This window comes from Rhinoderma darwinii, chromosome 13 (assembly GCF_050947455.1).
Source record: "Rhinoderma darwinii isolate aRhiDar2 chromosome 13, aRhiDar2.hap1, whole genome shotgun sequence".
NCBI lineage: Eukaryota > Metazoa > Chordata > Amphibia > Anura > Rhinodermatidae > Rhinoderma > Rhinoderma darwinii.
Genome location: NC_134699.1, coordinates 65,397,178 through 65,418,217, shown reverse-complemented (window position 1 = coordinate 65,418,217; position 21,040 = coordinate 65,397,178). Strand labels below are relative to the sequence as shown.

Here is a 21,040-nt window from a genome sequence, read left to right as displayed (position 1 = left end):
TGGCTAGCAAATAGCTACCTCCTTACACTCACCTAAACCCCCAGAGCAGACATGCAATGCATTAATCTTGAAAAGAATGTGTAAAAATGTTGCATCAGTTAGGCATCAGATCAGCATGTCCTATATCTCAGGCTATATGGGGGAAAATAGGGGAAAGAAACCCCACGCGTATCGCCACAGAGTGGCTTCCTCAGGGGTAAGTTTGCATGTGAACATTTAGTGTCTTTATGTAGAACAGCAAATGGAAAAAGTAATCAAAAGTGCAATGGCCTGCACCTGTGGACACACCTACCCCAACCTCCACGAGTGAGCTGGTGAGATAACCCAGCTGCCCTATTGCCGTGACGCTCTGCGCATGCGCCGAAGCCGCCACCATGTGCACCTGATGACGGACCCGGCGCACGCGCAGTACACCCAGCAGGACTGCAATCGCCATGTAAATCAAGGCGAGTGGTTACTTAGTATGCGCACGCGCCGGCCCGCAACCATGATATCATGATGCAGTGAGCCGCGCGCGCGCACAACCAGGTCACCGGGAGGGGAGGAAAGGCATGGGAAAAAAAGGAGGGCTGGGAGGTTGGAAAGCCAACATGTATTGACAGCTATGGATAAGTCGCTACAAACTATCATACCCCATAACAACGGGTTACTATAATAAACATATAGGTTATCACATGTCAATGTGTTGGAACTTAGTCCAAGTTAGTTATCGAGTAATTGTGCATAAATATTAAGCGTTCAATCTTCTAGGCATAATGATGAATACATCATGCTAATTACCTTTTATGCCAATATGTTGTTTATTTAATTTTACACAATTGAGGAGTATGATACATTTTCTAATGAAGAAAACAGTTTAACCAGAATTTGGACAATATATATGTGTAGAAAATATACGAGAGTGGGTATCAGATTATAATACAATATATTCTTTTTCTTTCTCTTTGTTTTTTCCTCTTCTGTGTCCATATGTTCTCATATGATGCTCAACACCTCAGAACCGATCACTATACATAGATATGATCTAGAAGGAGAAAACATACTTAATAATTGATCTCAGACCTATGGCTTCAAGATGAACTACTATATCTGTCATATAACAATGCCAATAAATGACGTGCTATGTGATAATAATAAAATAAACATTAGTGACTTAGATCATTTAGAACGTGAAAAATAAATGAGGGAAAGGATATAAGAATTATTATGTGAAATGTAAGAGACCTGAATAAATCATAATAAATATGAAGGTCATAATAAATGTGAACGAAAATATGTGATCTGTGCAAATAGAACATAAGAAAAATCTATATGTAAAAATGAAAAATGACTCGTTATGTTTTATAGAAACCGGTAAATAGTAGTTCTTCATTTATGCCCCTAGGGGACATGCATTTTACATTGAAGATCCACCTTGCTTCATGTTGCAGAAGTCTGGGGACTATATTGCCCCCTCTAATGTTTGTCTGTATGTGTTCCAGACCGGTCACTTTAAGACAAGAAGTCTTACCTTTGTGTACTTGTAAAAAGTGTGAAGCCACCGAGGTCAGAATCTTGTTTTGTTTAATATCTCTTTCTGCCAATCTGATGGTTGATAGGTGATGTTGTATTCGTTTTCGTAGTTCTTGACTTGTCTGACCTATATAAACCTTGGGACAAGAACAGGTTATCGCATAAATGATATTTTTAGTTCGACAGTTAATGTATGACTTAAGTGGGTATTGCTTTTTGTCAACTGGATCTGTGAAAGTGTCACTAGATTCAACAAATTGACATATATTGCAATCCCCACATGCATATGAACCTATAAGTTTAGTTCCTCTACCTAGTCGTGTCGTCGGTCTTGAAAAATGACTTCTTGTTACCCTGTCCCCAAGATTGCGGGCTCTTCTTGCTGTTAGGAGAGGTCTCTCGGTTATGTGTGGTATAAGTTTGGGTTCACATAATAGAATGTTCCAATTTCTATTTAATATTTTGGTGATATCTTGCCATTGACTGTTATAGGCTGTTATGATCCTTGGCTTGTTGTCTTTTATCCGATGTTTGGGTGTGAATGTCTGGATTCTATTGCTCTTTGCTGCTTTTGAAAAAGCTTTCGAAATAACTTTTTGTGGATATCCTCTTGATTTAAATCTTTCACTTAGATCCTTTGCATGAAATTTAAAATCTTGTTCCTCGCTACAGTTTCTCCTAATCCTCAGGAATTGTCCTGTTGGAATACCATTTTTCAAGTGTGGAGGGTGAAAACTTTGGTAATGGAGCAGATTATTAGTAGCTGTTTCTTTACGGTACAGTGTGGTCTTTACTTGAGGTCCGTGCATTTTGATTTTTAAGTCGAGGAACTCAACCATTTCCTTTGAAATTTTGGCAGTGAGGCGTATATTCCATGGATTCTCATTAAGTTCTTCAATGAATGACCCGCATTCTTCTGCTGTCCCTGTCCAAAAAATGAGAATGTCATCTATATATCTTTGCCATTTAATGACATGCTGTTGAAAACTTATAGATGAATATACGTATGTCTCCTCCCACCAACCTAAAAAAAGGTTAGCGTAGGAGGGAGCACAACGTGCCCCCATAGCTGTGCCAGAAACTTGGCGATAAAATTTCCTATCAAACACAAAATAATTGTGTCCAAGGACAAATTCAAGAAGATCAAGCAAAAAGGAATCATGCTGTCTGTTAGATGCCGTCTGCTGATTAAGGTGATGCATAACTGCTCTCAGTCCCAAATGATGCCTAATGTTAGTATACAGGGATTCTACATCCAAGGATATAACCAGGGTGCCAAGGGGAACCTCCAAGTCATTCAATTGTTCTATAAGATGCATAGAATCCCTAGTATAGGATTTGAGTTGTAGTACCATGGGCTGTAAAAAATAATCTATATAAGTGCAGGCCTTTTCACAAAGGCTACCTATACCAGCTACAATTGGTCTACCTGGAGGATTAGTCAAAGATTTATGCACCTTGGGCACCAAATAAAATGTTGGTATAATAGGTTTCTCTGTTTTTAGATACTTACATTCATTGTTATTGATGGTACCATAATGGGATGCTGCATCAATAAGTAACACAACAATTACAAATTATCAACCTCACCTCATATGCACTAACACCTTTGGAAAGGTCAGTTCTAGAAAAAGGACTCACTTTTTCGCCCACGAGAAGGCTAGATAAATTCGAACTAACTAAGGATGTCTATTTATTTTGTAGACAACTCATGTTTAAAATATTATATCATCAACCCTCCATGATTGACACCTTACCGGAGGAGGATAGACAAGTATTCCGAGATCTTTTGGATCTACTCAAAGAGAATGAGAGCAATGAAGAACTAGGTAAGTTTAAATTTCCCTATAAAACCCCCTCACAAAAGACTCCGTCTTTTAAGCTATGTCCACCAATACAAATTTTTTTTGAACTAGTGTCTAAGGATATTCAGGACTTGGACATATCTAAACATCAACGGGACAACCTCACAAAACCTGAGAGATTAGCTTTATCCTCTTTGAGTGAAAATGACACATTTGTCATCAAAGAAGCAGATAAAGGAGGTAATATTGTGTTGTGGGGTACGGAACAATATACCCAGGAAGCGTTAAAACAACTAACTAATACATCTTTTTACCAGGTTTTACCATCTGACCCAACTGATACCTTTAAGAAAAAATTGGATTTACTTATTGATGCAGCATCCCATTATGGTACCATCAATAACAATGAATGTAAGTATCTAAAAACAGAGAAACCTATTATACCAACATTTTATTTGGTGCCCAAGGTGCATAAATCTTTGACTAATCCTCCAGGTAGACCAATTGTAGCTGGTATAGGTAGCCTTTGTGAAAAGGCCTGCACTTATATAGATTATTTTTTACAGCCCATGGTACTACAACTCAAATCCTATACTAGGGATTCTATGCATCTTATAGAACAATTGAATGACTTGGAGGTTCCCCTTGGCACCCTGGTTATATCCTTGGATGTAGAATCCCTGTATACTAACATTAGGCATCATTTGGGACTGAGAGCAGTTATGCATCACCTTAATCAGCAGACGGCATCTAACAGACAGCATGATTCCTTTTTGCTTGATCTTCTTGAATTTGTCCTTGGACACAATTATTTTGTGTTTGATAGGAAATTTTATCGCCAAGTTTCTGGCACAGCTATGGGGGCACGTTGTGCTCCCTCCTACGCTAACCTTTTTTTAGGTTGGTGGGAGGAGACATACGTATATTCATCTATAAGTTTTCAACAGCATGTCATTAAATGGCAAAGATATATAGATGACATTCTCATTTTTTGGACAGGGACAGCAGAAGAATGCGGGTCATTCATTGAAGAACTTAATGAGAATCCATGGAATATACGCCTCACTGCCAAAATTTCAAAGGAAATGGTTGAGTTCCTCGACTTAAAAATCAAAATGCACGGACCTCAAGTAAAGACCACACTGTACCGTAAAGAAACAGCTACTAATAATCTGCTCCATTACCAAAGTTTTCACCCTCCACACTTGAAAAATGGTATTCCAACAGGACAATTCCTGAGGATTAGGAGAAACTGTAGCGAGGAACAAGATTTTAAATTTCATGCAAAGGATCTAAGTGAAAGATTTAAATCAAGAGGATATCCACAAAAAGTTATTTCGAAAGCTTTTTCAAAAGCAGCAAAGAGCAATAGAATCCAGACATTCACACCCAAACATCGGATAAAAGACAACAAGCCAAGGATCATAACAGCCTATAACAGTCAATGGCAAGATATCACCAAAATATTAAATAGAAATTGGAACATTCTATTATGTGAACCCAAACTTATACCACACATAACCGAGAGACCTCTCCTAACAGCAAGAAGAGCCCGCAATCTTGGGGACAGGGTAACAAGAAGTCATTTTTCAAGACCGACGACACGACTAGGTAGAGGAACTAAACTTATAGGTTCATATGCATGTGGGGATTGCAATATATGTCAATTTGTTGAATCTAGTGACACTTTCACAGATCCAGTTGACAAAAAGCAATACCCACTTAAGTCATACATTAACTGTCGAACTAAAAATATCATTTATGCGATAACCTGTTCTTGTCCCAAGGTTTATATAGGTCAGACAAGTCAAGAACTACGAAAACGAATACAACATCACCTATCAACCATCAGATTGGCAGAAAGAGATATTAAACAAAACAAGATTCTGACCTCGGTGGCTTCACACTTTTTACAAGTACACAAAGGTAAGACTTCTTGTCTTAAAGTGACCGGTCTGGAACACATACAGACAAACATTAGAGGGGGCAATATAGTCCCCAGACTTCTGCAACATGAAGCAAGGTGGATCTTCAATGTAAAATGCATGTCCCCTAGGGGCATAAATGAAGAACTACTATTTACCGGTTTCTATAAAACATAACGAGTCATTTTTCATTTTTACATATAGATTTTTCTTATGTTCTATTTGCACAGATCACATATTTTCGTTCACATTTATTATGACCTTCATATTTATTATGATTTATTCAGGTCTCTTACATTTCACATAATAATTCTTATATCCTTTCCCTCATTTATTTTTCACGTTCTAAATGATCTAAGTCACTAATGTTTATTTTATTATTATCACATAGCACGTCATTTATTGGCATTGTTATATGACAGATATAGTAGTTCATCTTGAAGCCATAGGTCTGAGATCAATTATTAAGTATGTTTTCTCCTTCTAGATCATATCTATGTATAGTGATCGGTTCTGAGGTGTTGAGCATCATATGAGAACATATGGACACAGAAGAGGAAAAAACAAAGAGAAAGAAAAAGAATATATTGTATTATAATCTGATACCCACTCTCGTATATTTTCTACACATATATATTGTCCAAATTCTGGTTAAACTGTTTTCTTCATTAGAAAATGTATCATACTCCTCAATTGTGTAAAATTAAATAAACAACATATTGGCATAAAAGGTAATTAGCATGATGTATTCATCATTATGCCTAGAAGATTGAACGCTTAATATTTATGCACAATTACTCGATAACTAACTTGGACTAAGTTCCAACACATTGACATGTGATAACCTATATGTTTATTATAGTAACCCGTTGTTATGGGGTATGATAGTTTGTAGCGACTTATCCATAGCTGTCAATACATGTTGGCTTTCCAACCTCCCAGCCCTCCTTTTTTTCCCATGCCTTTCCTCCCCTCCCGGTGACCTGGTTGTGCGCGCGCGCGGCTCACTGCATCATGATATCATGGTTGCGGGCCGGCGCGTGCGCATACTAAGTAACCACTCGCCTTGATTTACATGGCGATTGCAGTCCTGCTGGGTGTACTGCGCGTGCGCCGGGTCCGTCATCAGGTGCACATGGTGGCGGCTTCGGCGCATGCGCAGAGCGTCACGGCAATAGGGCAGCTGGGTTATCTCACCAGCTCACTCGTGGAGGTTGGGGTAGGTGTGTCCACAGGTGCAGGCCATTGCACTTTTGATTACTTTTTCCATTTGCTGTTCTACATAAAGACACTAAATGTTCACATGCAAACTTACCCCTGAGGAAGCCACTTTGTGGCGATACGCGTGGGGTTTCTTTCCCCTATTTTCCCCCATATAGCCTGAGATATAGGACATGCTGATCTGATGCCTAACTGATGCAACATTTTTACACACTCTTTTCAAGATTAATGCATTGCATGTCTGCTCTGGGGGTTTAGGTGAGTGTAAGGAGGTAGCTATTTGCTAGCCACTTATCAGGGTGGTATTCCTCCTTCAGTGATTTGTATATGGCATATCATATGCTATTTTAAATGTTTTTAACTTCTATGTAGTGTTTTGGTATTCAATAAACGGTTATTTTGTATACTCATATGGTTATTCTTTGAAAGTTATACCCGTTGCCTTATACATACCCATTTGTTTTGCTTTATATATATATACAGTATATGGGAGAACTCTGGCTGGTACTAGTGTGTGTATATATACAGTATATGGGAGAACTCTGGCTGGTACTAGTGTGTGTATATATACAGTATATGGGAGAACTCTGGCTGGTACTAGTGTGTGTGTATATATACAGTATATGGGAGAACTCTGGCTGGTACTAGTGTGTGTGTATATATACAGTATATGGGAGAACTCTGGCTGGTACTAGTGTGTGTGTGTGTGTGTGTGTGTGTGTGTATATATACAGTATATGGGAGAACTCTGGCTGGTACAAGTGTGTATATATACAGTATATGGGAGAACTCTGGCTGGTACTAGTGTGTGTGTATATGTATGTATATATATATATATATATATATATATATATATATATAGTATATGGGAGAACTCTGGCTGGTACTAGTGTGTATATATTACAGTATATGGGAGAACTCTGGCTGGTACTAGTGTGTGTATATATACAGTATATGGGAGAACTCTGGCTGGTACTTTATATAGGAGAACTCTGCTAATATGTATATAGAATTCTGGGTTGTGCTGTATATGAAGGACTGCTGCCTGGTATTCTATATGGAGGGAGATCTGCCTGACTAGATGTCGTTTATAACTTTATATGCAGTTCTTTGAATCCTATAAGGGGCAGTTCTGATTGACACTTTTATGGGGGACCCGACTATATATCGCGCAGGGACGCTCCTGAACTACAACTCCCAGACATCGCTGATGTGTTCTCCCCGCAGAGTACATGCAGCCTATCAGAAACCTGTATGACGGGAGACCACTAACCAATCAGAAGGGATATATCGCCGTTGGCGCGCTTTCGTGCTGCAGGGAAACAGCCAATCCGAAACGTTGGTTTTGCTGCGCTGTGAGAGGGGCAGGTAATGGCGGGTGTCGCCGCTTTCTCCCTGTGAGGTGATGTGCGTGTATATGAAGGACATGAGCGCCGCGTTATCTATACGGCTGTACTTTATATTTATCGTATTAGTGTGAACTATTTACAGTGGAGCTCTGAGGGAATACCTCACTGATTTTTCATACGTCTTTACAGTTGAAAATGAGGAAACTACGTGCTGCCATTTTTTACGCTTTGTTCGCGCCGTGTCGACTTTTCTGAGGTAAACGACGGAAGGATTTTCCAACATCTACCTCAGAGGGTTCGCTGCAACGTATATACGCGATCCATAGTAAAAAAAAAAATGGTAAACCGGGTGGTATGTCATTTACTGTATCCCCCTTCATAGAATAGCGCAGTCTAAAACGCGGGAAAACAGGTGAGCCCACATATCGTCATGGCGTATGTCAAAAGGGAACCTGCTTAGCATACGCCAGGTGAATGGGGCGCAATGGATATGGTAATCGCATGCGCAGTTTTGCGTTTAGGAGATCTCATCACTTTTGATGCCAAGAATGGCGCAGCTTTCAGCTCTATTCATGGCGTCTGAATTGTGAAACCCTGCCGGACATTGTCGTAAGTCAGTAGGGTCTATTGGTGGCGCGATTTGGATAAACGGAAGCCATGACGCCATTGTGGAAGTAGACTGAGAATTACCTGGTGTTTGCTCCAAAAACTGCGTGTGTGAATGAAGCCTAAGCGTTTTTAGAAGGTAACTAGAGCTGTGTACGGACTTCCGACCAGCGCCGACTTCCTTCGTCTCCAAAAATGATACTATAAAAAATGCTGCGTGTGGTAGATTTTTTGGCGCAATCTGCCAGGCGTGTTACACGCGTTTCTCACCTCATGGCGTGTACACCAATAATTTGCAGACCTCTTCAATGAACTTGGCGCATTTTATCCTCGCCTGGTTTTTTTTTCCCCAAAAAAATGAAACTTTTGAGGTGTAAAGTTTCTGATGTTCTGGTCGCACTGAGTGGTCACATAAATCACAGCCAAAAAATGTGATGTCAGCACCATGTGAATAGACCCCATAACATTTGGTGTCGAGCTGGCGATCAGGACTTCAATCCAAATCACGATTTTAAGGCATCATTCACGCGGCCGTGCCCATAACGGCCCTGGCACGACCACCGACGGCTGAATTTTCATTCCGTGCTCCCATACTTTGTATAGGAGCACGGCCCGTAAAAAAACGAGAAGTAGGAAATGCTCCGTAATGCCCGGCATGGTTCTACGGCACTGGTACCTATCCGTAGCAGTATGAAAGGTGTCCGCGGCCAATAGAACGGGGCGGGTCTGTAATTGCGGACTGTTACAGATTTTTTTTTTTACGGTCGTGCGCATCAGGCAGATCTGAACATGTAACCTCGATTACGATTATTTTGGCCAGACACCTTTTTGTATGCCACGCCACTGAACTAATATTTATCCCCTGAACCTTCTATATACTACTGTACATAATATGCCCCCTGACACTGCCCCATCACAGTATAATGCCCCATAGTGCTCCCCACACTGTTTAATGCCCCTATAGCTGCTGCCACAAGTTATAATGCCCCTATAGCTGCCCCCTCAGTAGAACTGTCCTTCACAAAGTATAATGTCCCCCAGATGCCCCTACAAAGGATAATGCCCCTATAACTGCCCTCCACACCGTATAATGCCCCTATAACTGCCCTCCACACAGTATAATGCCCCTATAACTGCCCTCCACACAGTATAATGCCCCTATAACTGCCCTCCACACAGTATAATGCCCCTATAACTGCCCACCACACAGGATAATGCTCCTATAACTGCCCTCCACACAGTATAATGCCCCTATAACTGCCCTCCACACAGTATAATGCCCCTATAACTGCCCACCACACAGGATAATGCTCCTATAACTGCCCTCCACACAGTATAATGCCCCTATAACTGCCCTCCACACAGTATAATGCCCCTATAACTGCCCTCCACACAGTATAATGCCCCTATAACTGCCCTCCACACAGTATAATGCCCCTATAACTGCCCTCCACACAGTATAATGCCCCTATAACTGCCCTCCACACAGTATAATGCCCCTATAACTGCCCTCCACACAGTATAATGCCCCTATAACTGCCCTCCACACAGTATAATGCCCCTATAACTGCCCTCCACACAGTATAATGCCCCTATAACTGCCCTCCACACAGTATAATGCCCCTATAACTGCCCACCACACAGGATAATGCCCCTATAACTGCCCTCCACACAGTATAATGCCCCTATAACTGCCCACCACACAGGATAATGCCCCTATAACTGCCCTCCACACAGTATAATGCCCCTATAACTGCCCTCCACACAGTATAATGCCCCTATAACTGCCCTCCACACAGGATAATGCCCCTATAACTGCCCACCACACAGGATAATGCCCCTATAACTGCCCTCCACACAGTATAATGCCCCTATAACTGCCCTCCACACAGTATAATGCCCCTATAACTGCCCTCCACACAGTATAATGCCCCTATAACTGCCCTCCACACAGTATAATGCCCCTATAACTGCCCACCACACAGGATAATGCCCCTATAACTGCCCTCCACACAGTATAATGCCCCTATAACTGCCCACCACACAGGATAATGCCCCTATAACTGCCCTCCACACAGTATAATGCCCCTATAACTGCCCTCCACACAGTATAATGCCCCTATAACTGCCCTCCACACAGGATAATGCCCCTATAACTGCCCACCACACAGGATAATGCCCCTATAACTGCCCTCCACACAGTATAATGCCCCTATAACTGCCCTCCACACAGTATAATGCCCCTATAACTGCCCTCCACACAGTATAATGCCCCTATAACTGCCCACCACACAGGATAATGCCCCTATAACTGCCCTCCACACAGGATAATGCCCCTATAACTGCCCTCCACACAGTATAATGCCCCTATAACTGCCCTCCACACAGTATAATGCCCCTATAACTGCCCTCCACACAGTATAATGCCCCTATAACTGCCCTCCACACAGTATAATGCCCCTATAACTGCCCTCCACACAGTATAATGCCCCTATAACTGCCCTCCACACAGTATAATGCCCCTATAACTGCCCTCCACACAGTATAATGCCCCTATAACTGCCCTCCACACAGTATAATGCCCCTATAACTGCCCTCCACACAGTATAATGCCCCTATAACTGCCCTCCACACAGTATATTGCCAGCAGACAGCCGACACGCTCGTTCTATGGGACGGACTCCGCCTGTGAGCCTGCTCCATACTTGCCCAACCGACCTGCACCATATATATACGGCAGATGTCGAGGAGGGCTTAAATATTGCGGTTCTGTGTGCCAAGCTATGAAATGTTCTAGATTATCGAATGCAGATTGTATGGTAATTCTTATGTATCCCCACTACTGCAGTGTATTAATCATAGATTAGATCTCAGGGGGTCTTTGGTGGATATACTGAAAGACTAAGGCCTCGTTCACATCTGCGTTGGAGACTCTGCCAGCGGTTTCCGTCGCAGATCCAGCCGAGAATACCGGAAATAGTGCAGTGTTGCGCTATTTCCCGTAAAACCATGGACACCCTGATGGGAACCCATTAAAGTCAATGGCTTCTGTCGGCCACCACTGGTGTTCGTGGTGCAAGGGGACTGGCGCTTCCACTTTTTCTCTTGTTCTTCTCCTGTGACAGAACGGAATGGCACACACTGGTGTGAACATAGCCAAACACCCATAATTACGGGCCCATAGACTTCAATTGGCCACAGGTACCTCCCCGTATGCTTACGGGAAGGTGCCCGGGCCGTTAAAAAATATAGAACATGTCCTATTTTAGGCCGTAATTACGGCACGGGCAGGCCCATAGAAGTCTATGGGACTCCCGTAATTAAGGATGTGTACACCAGTAATTACGGGAGCGTTGCTAGGCGATGTCAGTAAATAGTCACTGTCCAGGGTGCTGAAAGAGTTAAGCGATCGGCCGTAACTCTTTCAGCACCCTGGACAGTGACTACCGATCACAATATAGATAAAGCTGTAAAAAAAAAAAAAAAAAAAAGACGTTCATACTTACCCAGAACTCCCTGCTTCTTCCTCCAGTCCGGCTTTCCGGGATGACGTTTCAGCCCATGTGACGGCTGCAGCCAATAACAGGCTGCAGCGGTCACATGGACTGCCGTGTCATCCAGGGAGGTCGGACTGGATGGCGAGAGAGGGACGCGTCACCAAGGCAACGGCCGGTAAGTATGAAATTCTTTTTACTTTTTTTTCTGCGGAAAGGGCTGTCCCTTCTCTCTATCCTGCACTGATAGAGAGAAAGGGCTGCCGATTTACTGCAGTGCAATTTTGCAGTCAAAACTTGCCCGTAAATACGGGTGACACCGGACCCGTATTTACGGGCACGGGTCCGTAAATACTGGTGCAATACGGGTCGAATACGTTTGACAAAGGACCCGTATTTACGGGAGGACAAAAATATGTTAGTGTGCATGAGGCCTTGGTAGATCTTATTGTTAATATTTTCTTCGGTAACCGGTCTTCCTTATTTTTTTTTTTTATAGATAACCCAGACACTTTTCTCCTGTTTGCATAATGTCATTTTCTGATATGAAAGATGAACTGAATTGCTCCATCTGTCTAAGTATTTACATAGATCCTGTAACGCTGAGGTGTGGACACAGTTTCTGTGACTCGTGCATTCGACAAGTACTGGACAGCCAGGAATCTTCCGGAGCTTATTCCTGCCCCGATTGTAGAAAAAGATTTAAATCCAGACCATCTCCTCTGAAGACCACCACCTTGTGTAACATAGTCAAACACTTTCAGTCTACCTCACAGGAACAATCCATAGGCGACATCTTCTGCACTTATTGTATGGAGACGCCGGTGCCCGCTGCTAAATCCTGCCTCTTATGTGAGGCTTCGCTTTGTACTAATCATCTCTGCGCGCACAGCAAGTCACCTGAACATGTGCTCGTTGCACCTACAACTTATTTCCAGAAAAGAAAATGCTTCGTCCATAGTAAAGTCCTGGATTACATCAGTCCCTTAGATGCAACCTGCGTCTTTTGCGCTGCTGGAGCCCACAGAAGGGATCAGGCGCCAGAACAAGCTGGGCCCAGTGAGAAGCAAAATATGACAGAAATCCTGGAGAAGCTGATCTTAAAAAGAAAGATCATTGTAGATCACACCCAGGGCCTTCTGCTCCACAGACAAGAAGCGCAGAGCACTGCAGACCGTTACATGCTTCACACAACCGTCCTGTTTGGAGACCTTAAAAGAAGTTTATCTGCCTTGGAGAAGCGCATCCTCAATGAGATCTTGAGGCAGGAGGAGCAAGTTTCATCCTCAGTCGATAATATTATCAAACAGCTGGAGGTGAGAAAAAATGATGTGACCAATCGGATTGGGTGCGTAAAGGAGATCTGCAATATGACTTGCAATTTTCCGGTGTCAGAGTCTGAGATGAAAGATTTCAGTAACATAGAAACAGAAGGAACGATCGGTGAACATCACAGACTGGACGAAAAATTTGATGTAGACCATTTTGTCCCCATCCTTATTTCGGAGACATTACAGAGAGATTTACACAATATTCTGACTAATACAAAACCTCTCTATGTCGGATCAGAGGCTGTAGACCTCTTACTGGATGCAGACACAGCCGGAAATGATATAGTGGTGTCCAGAGACAAGAAAACTGCATCTTGGTCCAGAATAAAGCGTAAACTCACTAAAAATCCAGAGAGGTTTCGAGCTTGTAACCAGGTGTTGAGCACCGGGAGCTTCTCTCCTGGGAGATATTACTGGGAAATTGAGACTTCTGAAAACAGCATTTGGAGAATAGGAGTGACCTATCCGAGTATAGACAGGAGAAGCCTGAAGTCCAGGATTGGGGACAACGAGAAGTCCTGGTGCTTGTGTCGCTATAAGGACGAGTATTCAGTAAGACATGACGAGAAGAAAACCGCACTGACAAGGAAGGTTTTGGTCCCAAGACTTGGAATTTATCTGGACAGCTGGGCTGGGACTCTCTCCTTTTATGAGCTTGGTGATCCCATTGAGCAGCTCTACACCTTTAAAACCACTTTCTCCGAGCCCCTCTGTGTAGTCTTGTATTTAGGGGGGAAAGGCTGGTTAAGAGTTCGGGAAACTTGCTAAACCTGTATTTACTGATGTTAAATTTGGTAATAAAATTTGTACGTTCCATTATATTTGCATATAGTTTACTTCCTTTAGATTATGAGTGTGTGTGTGTGTGTGTGTGTGTGTGTGTGTGTGTGTGTGTGTACAATTAACACCTTAATGACTGGCAATGCGCCTTTTTTCTGTGGGCATTAAGAGTACTTATGTCACAGCACCGCATTTTTACATAAGCTCAGCACAGGTGTCCCATTTTGGGTAAATCCAATACCAGACTCTCTAATCAGTCAATAGAGACCACGGCATCGAAGTGGTTTCAGGGGGAGGGGCTCCCTTTGTCACCTGATCACCCCCTCCGCAGCATGATTGTGGGGTGCTGATGGTTTCCTTAGCAGCAGGAGGCATAACCAAGGCTGCCAGGTTTGCCAACCTTAAAGAGGCTCTGTCACCAGATTTTGCAGCCCCTATCTGCTGTTGCAGCAGATCGGCGCTGCAATGTAGATTACAGTAACGTTTTTATTTTTTAAAAACGAGCATTTTTGGCCAAGTTATGACCATTTTTTGTATTTATGCAAATGAGGCTTGCAAAAGTCCAAGTGGGCGTGTATTATGTGCGTACATCTGGGCGTTTTTACTTATTTACTAGCTGGGCGTTAGGAATGGGAGTGTATGATGCTGACGAGAAGTATCATCCACTTCTCTTCGTTACCACCCAGCTTCTGGCAGTGCAGACACACAGCGTGTTCTCGAGAGATCACGCTGTGACGTCACTCACTTCCTGCCCCAGGTCCTGCATCGTGTCGGCACCAGAGGCTACAGTTGATTCTGCATCAGCATTTGCAGGTAAGTAGCTACATCGACTTACCTGCAAACGCCGATGCTGCTGCAGAATCATCTGTAGCCTCTGGTGCCGATGTGTCCTCGCTCGTCTGACACGATGCAGGACCTGTGAGTGACGACACAGCGTGATCTCTCGAGAACACGGCTGTGTCTGCACTGCCAGAAGCTGGGCGTTGTGAAGAGAAGTGGATGATACTTCTCGTCAGCATCATACACTCCCATTCCTAACGCCCAGCTAGTAAAAGTAGTAAACACGCCCCGATGTATGCACATAATACACGCCCACTTGGACTTTTACTTTTAAACACACCCACTTGGACTTTTGCAAGCCTCATTTGCATAACTACAAAAATGGTCATAACTTGGCCAAAAATGCTTGTTTTTTAAAAATAAAAACGTTACTGTAATCTACATTGCAGCGCCGATCTGCTGCAATAGCAGATAGGGGCTGCAAAATCTGGTGACAGAGCCTCTTTAAAGAGACCCTTTCACCTCCCTTTACATGTGCAGCATGTAATGGGGAGGGCTGAACAAACCCTGGGCACTTAAGTTTTTTTTTTTTTTTGTTGTTTTTTTTTTAAACTCCCTCCGTTATTTAGATTTCGGTGCCGTTCTATTTGGCGCCCGCTATTTAAATGACCCCCCTGAACTGCCAACGGGGCGTGTACTGGAAAGGGGCAGTGTTACTATGGTTGTGACACTGTCCAATCTGTGTTGCAGAAAGAGTGAGGAGAGAGAGAGAGTGTGCACGCTCTCACTCTTAAGCTTTCAAGATGTCTTCTGCCGAACTGGCAAGGGGGCATGTCTGCTCCGGACAGTAAGAGCTGTGGAGTGGAGAGTGCGCATGCGCGCTCAGATCTCCTCTTGTGAGAGATCGGTCTAGTACTTTGTCTGCCGAACGGGCAAGGGTGCCACACTGTTACGGACAGTGTAAGAACTGGGGCGTGCGTGCACTGTCCGTAGCAGAGACATGCCCCCTTGCCAGTTCGACAGAAGGCATCTTGAAAGCTGAAGAGAGAGTGCGTGCGTGTGCGCACTCTCTCCTCGCTCTTGCTGTAACACTGTCCAATCCGATATGGACAGTGTCACAGCCATAGTAACACGCCCCCCCTGCCAGTACACGCCCCGTTGACAGTTCAGGGGGTTATTTAAATATCGGGCGCCAAATATAGAGGCACAGAGATCTAAATAACAGTGGGAGGTAGAAAAAAATGTAAAGTGCCCAGGGTTTGTGATGCCCTCCCCATTACATGCTGCACATGTATGGGGAGGTGAAAGGTTCTCTTTAAATGGCTATTGGGCCCTGCCAGAAGAATTAGTGTATGATTTAAAAACTATTGCATAGTGAAGTCCCATAATAGGACCAGATAAATCGTAAACAAATAGATCAATGAAGGTCATAACAAAAAATCCAAAGTACAAAAACGAAAAAAACCATTTTCCCTATTATGAAAACTAAAAAAGCTACGCAGAGTGGTATCGCTGCCTCTGTAGTGACCCGAACTATACAAAATAACACGTTATTTAATCCACACGGTGAACATTTTACAAACAAAATGCAATAAAGTCATCCCATCGAATAAGCTCTCCTGCTGCTAATGTTGCGGCTCAAGAAATCTGGTGACACAATGTTTGTATCGTGCAAAAGTAGTAAAGCCTGAGAAACTGTGAATCTGGTATCACCGGAACTGCTGAGCCAGAGAATAAAGTTATGTGATTTATACCACAAGGTAGGGCTGGCTGGTTTTAGCCCAAAAATTAAATATAGGGTTTTTATTTCCACACTTTGGGTGTTTTTCGACTTGAATCTCAATTTATTTTTTTTCCCCCCCGCAAGCGCCCTGGCGGGCACCCTGGGGCGATATTACATTATAGTGTCTGAAGTGTGAGCAGAATCCATGTGAAAAAATCTGTTAAAAAAAATTATATATATATATATATCTCTCAAAAAGTGTTGCTTCATCCAGACGGTAGAAAATAAATTGGTTAGGTATTTATTAAAGGGAAGGTGTCATGATTTTAAATTTTTTTTGATGATCACATAAATTGTATTTTATTTGTGTTATGTTGTACTTTTTACTTTGTTCTTACTTTTACTTCTCTATGGGGGCTGCCATTTTTTTCACTATCGTACGCCGTCTGTGTGGGAAAGGCGCATGCGCCGCTCCCACACAGACCAAAACGAAGCTTTCGCAGAGCGAAATCCGGCGCCATTTTAATGTGGACCGGAAGTCTCTGCCGGACAGTAAGATGGCGACTTCCGGCCACATGTTCAAGGAAGCGAAGGCTGAAGGAATAGGAGCGGCGGCAGGTAATTTATGTTCGTGTATGTGATGTGTGTATTATGTTCGTGTATGTTCGTGTTCTACTGTCAGCTGAGCACTGTATCTAATCCTCCTACACTGCAGTCGCTCAGAAAATGACGGCACACAGTGTAGGAGGTTTGAAGATTCAACCCCTTCCTTTCTCCTGGCACTAGAAGGGAGGGGGGGGGGGGGATGTGTGAGGACACTAGAGCGAGTGTGTCCACCCCAAATTTGCAGCATAAAGCAATGCGTTTGCGTTACTGCAGTGACCATGCTGCAATTTTTGGAACTGCTCCCTCTAGTGACCAGCACATGGAAATGTTATAAATTATAATCTAATTTTTTTACAAGTCAGGAAATATAAATTAAACGACTTTAGGCTGCAGTCACACGACAGTAAAAAAAAAAAAATGTCCATTAAAAACTGATCAAATGTCAGTGTCTCCAAATTCTCATCCGTTTCCAGTCCGTCTGTTTTTTCACGGCCGTTCAAAACAAAACAAAAAGATGGATCTCCTTTTTGTCAGGGTTTTTGTCTTAATCCTCAGAAAACAGCAGTGCCATAATGTCCCTGTAGGTAGTGCCACAGTGCCCACATGTAGTGCCCATATAGTCAGTGCCATCCCCAATATAGTGCCACACAGCACCATTGTAGCTGCCACTAGGAGCCGAATCCCTGGTCAGAGGTTGCCGACGCTTTGGCCGGGGACTCCGCTCCTGTGGGGCGATCGGCAAGGGGGTTGTGATGCGATTGGCAAGGGGGGGGTGGTGGTGCGATCTGCAAGCAAGGTAGTATCGCTGTATATGATGAGTCTCTGCTTCCCAACGAAACTGCTGTTCACTTACGGGAGGCAGAGACAGAACAAGGCGGAGCAGGCAGTGACTGAGCGTGGCGGAGCTTCCTGCCGCAGCATGATGCAATCGTGTATCAATTCTTTAGAGTCCTTGAGTGAGAATTAATCGAATTAATTTGATCGCCCAGCCCTACAACAAGGTTAAATTTTTCAAACTTGTTTGATATCTACTTATTGTGCCAATAATAAATACAACTAGTACCCCAAAAAAAGCTCTCTGCTATTTCAAAGGAAAAATAAAAAAGTTATGGCTCTTGAAATGCGATAATGAAAAAACGGAACAAAATTGCTAGGTAGTTCAGGTCCAATAGACTGGTCACTAAAGGGTTAATCTTGTGTTCTGATTATTGTATATTTCAGCTCTTGTAGGGAAACTCTTAGGGTATGTTCACACGCACTAATTACGGACGTAATTCGTGCGTTTTTACCCCGACTTACGTCCGAAAATAGCGCCTCAATAGCGCTGACAAACATCTGCCCATTGAAAGCAATGGGCAGACGTTTGTCTGTCCACACGAGGCGTAATTTACGCGCCGCTGTCAAATGACGGCGCGCAAATAGACGCCCACGTCAAAGAAGTGACCTGTCACTTCTTTGGGCGTAATTGGAGCCGTTATTCATTGACTTCAATGAATAGCAGCGCCAATTACGTCCGTAATGGACGCGGCGTTCAAGCGCCTGCACATGCCGTTACGGCTGAAATTACGGGGATGTTTTCAGGCTGAAACATCCCCGTAATTTCAGCGGTTACGGACGCCCTCGTGTGAACATACCCTTATTGGGCTCCGGACGTGGGATCTCTGAGCTGGAACACCCACCTTCCTAGGACCAGTCTGCCCCAAAAAATCATCTTGGCTTCTAAACAGCCAAGCGCTGGCGATTATCCGCTACGATGCCAAAGAGTCAGCTTAATGTTCACCATTTCGCTCCGTTTTATTAATGGGTCCAAAATTCTGTGCATATTATCTATATAATGGGTCGGAGATCAGTTTTTCTATTCCAAAGCTTCAAATCAAATCCAGCTTATTAACCCCGTTCACTGCCAGGACAAGTTTCACACGTGACAAATCTAACCTTAATTCTAAAATCTGCAGATATTCTACCCCCATACCCATTCCTTTTTTTTCTTTTAGTAGACACCTGGTACATTGTGATAATGCCACCCAGCACTTTGCATGAAGGCGTCCATGATTGTAATGTTGCATCAAAGCATAATGTTTTTGTAAAAATGCATATAAATCCATGTTTGTGGCTAAAAATCTGCCCAAAGCAGAGCCCGAGATGCACAAAACCTCCTAAAAAAAGTTCGGTCAGAGGTTTCCGTCGGGTTAACCCCTCAACGTTAAGGCAAGCAGAAAGCTTCGCCTCAGTTTGCATTACCGTTGATCTCAATGGTGACCGCAACTTTGCTAAAGGTTTCTTTTTGTCACCGTTGTGACAGGTTCTGTTTTTGACGGAATCAATAGTGCAGTCGACAGGTTTCCAATTGCCTTTCTGTTGAGGGGTTTATCCGACAGAAACCTCAGACTGAACCCCTTAATGTAAAGGCAACGCTGATGTGAACACCGCCTTAGATATGTAAGTGCTGATATTCTCACCCCTGTAGTAGTGAAATGCCCCCACCCCCCAAATGTGACAAATCAGAAAGCACATTCTCTCCCATTGGTAATAGGGGTGATAATTTAAAGGAAGGTTCCTGTATCTTCTCTTTGGGGGTCACTGGAGGCTGAACGGGGGAGAGATGACCGTAACTAGCGGTGGTGATTCTTCCCGATGTCACTTTGCAGCTTCCCCGCCCTCCTACCCCTCTCCTAGGCCCCATTCATACGACTGTAAAACTCATCTGTAATTGTGGCCCGCAAATACGAACCCATTCATTTGTATTGTCCGGACACCTTCCTGGGAAGGTGTCCAGTCGGAGAAGTGCACCGCAAAAGATAGGACATGTCCATTCTTGCTTTTTCCGGACTGTGCTCCTATACATTGTATGGGAGGATGGGCTGGAAATGCGGGTGTGTGGCTGTGAACCCCCCTCTAACAGCTCATTATGGCCCCTGCAACGTAATCGTGCGCAAGGGGGGGGGCTATGGCTGCCTGGGGGCCTAATGAAGGGCCCCAGGTCCGCCACCTTTGTGCTCCTATTAAGCCCCGCCTCCGGCCTGTCAGAATCGCGATATACTACAATACATTAGTATCTAACGATCGCTTGTTGAATTCTCCTTGGGGGACTAATACCCAAAAAATAAAAATTAAAAAGTTGGTGTTTTTTTTTAGATGTAAAAGTAAAAAATTTAACGTAAAAGTTCCCAAAACCCCCTTTTTCCCCCTAGAGCATAGTAAAAAAAAACAAAACCTAAATAAACACAATAGGTATCGGCGCGTCCATCAAAGTCTCAACTATTATAATACCGTGTTTCCCCGATAGTAAGACACCCCCGATTGTAAGACGTATCGGGGGTTTCAGGGGGGTCGGCTAATATAAGCCGTACCCCGAAAGTAAGACATATGTCTTACTTTCGGGGAAACACGGGGGTATTGCCGCCTCCTGCCCACTTCCGCGCCGCCCCCCTCTCCATACGTCACCGCGCCGTCCTGTGATGGCGCGGGTACTGAGACTGTACCCACGCGATCAGCGGCAGGAGCACGGCTGTTATACACAGCCTGGCTCCTGCTGCAACTGCCGGAATCGAAGCGCGCGCCGATTCCAGCAGTTTAACCCATTAAATGCCGCTGTCAATAGTGACAGCGGCATTTAATGGGTTTGACAGAGGGGGGAGCTCCCTCTGTCACCCGATCGGCGCCCCCGCAAACAAATCGCGGGTCGCCGTCGGGTTTCCATGACAGCCGGGGGTCTAACAAAGACCCCCAGGTCTGCCTTCAGCATCTGCCTGTAAGGCGATGCCGGAGGCATGACCTAATAGGTTGCCTGTCAGTTTTACACTGACAGGCAATAATGCTTCGGTATACTAAGTATACCAAAGCATTATATATGCGATCGGCACATCGCATAGTGAAGTCCCCTGGTGGGACTAAAAAAAAAAATGTAA

At 43.7% G+C, this 21,040-nt stretch overlaps 3 protein-coding genes and 1 long non-coding RNA gene across 8 annotated transcripts in view; 3 read left to right on the top strand and 1 right to left on the bottom strand.

Annotated features, from left to right (window-relative positions):
• LOC142666330 (E3 ubiquitin/ISG15 ligase TRIM25-like) overlaps window positions 1–14,062 on the top strand; it is a 70,863-nt gene extending 56,801 nt beyond the window's left edge. The window contains exons 1-2 of one of the 5 annotated variants that reach the window (XM_075846334.1): window positions 7,768–7,831; window positions 12,412–14,062. In XM_075846334.1, coding sequence (XP_075702449.1) covers window positions 12,443–14,011 — 1,569 coding nt within the window. In that variant the 5' untranslated portion in view covers window positions 7,768–7,831; window positions 12,412–12,442 and the 3' untranslated portion in view covers window positions 14,012–14,062. The other 4 variants (XM_075846333.1, XM_075846332.1, XM_075846336.1 and 1 more) reach the window with 4 other exon arrangements.
• LOC142666333 (uncharacterized) overlaps window positions 1–21,040 on the top strand; it is a 173,976-nt gene that overhangs the window by 56,270 nt on the left and 96,666 nt on the right. The gene's annotated exons all lie outside the window — the stretch shown is intronic.
• On the bottom strand, window positions 280–3,065 carry LOC142665819 (uncharacterized). The gene is made up of 3 exons (XM_075845591.1): window positions 3,026–3,065; window positions 1,511–2,437; window positions 280–1,024 (listed from the first exon to the last, which is right to left on the bottom strand). Exons 2-3 carry the CDS (start codon window positions 2,349–2,351, stop codon window positions 1,008–1,010), a joined length of 858 nt encoding a protein of 285 aa, XP_075701706.1. The 5' UTR covers window positions 2,352–2,437; window positions 3,026–3,065; the 3' UTR covers window positions 280–1,007.
• LOC142666208 (uncharacterized) lies at window positions 3,254–6,891 on the top strand. Its single transcript, XM_075846189.1, has 4 exons — window positions 3,254–3,341; window positions 3,429–3,728; window positions 4,317–5,243; window positions 5,730–6,891. The coding sequence occupies exons 1-4, from the start codon at window positions 3,254–3,256 to the stop codon at window positions 5,744–5,746; spliced, it is 1,332 nt and encodes a 443-aa protein (XP_075702304.1). The 3' UTR covers window positions 5,747–6,891.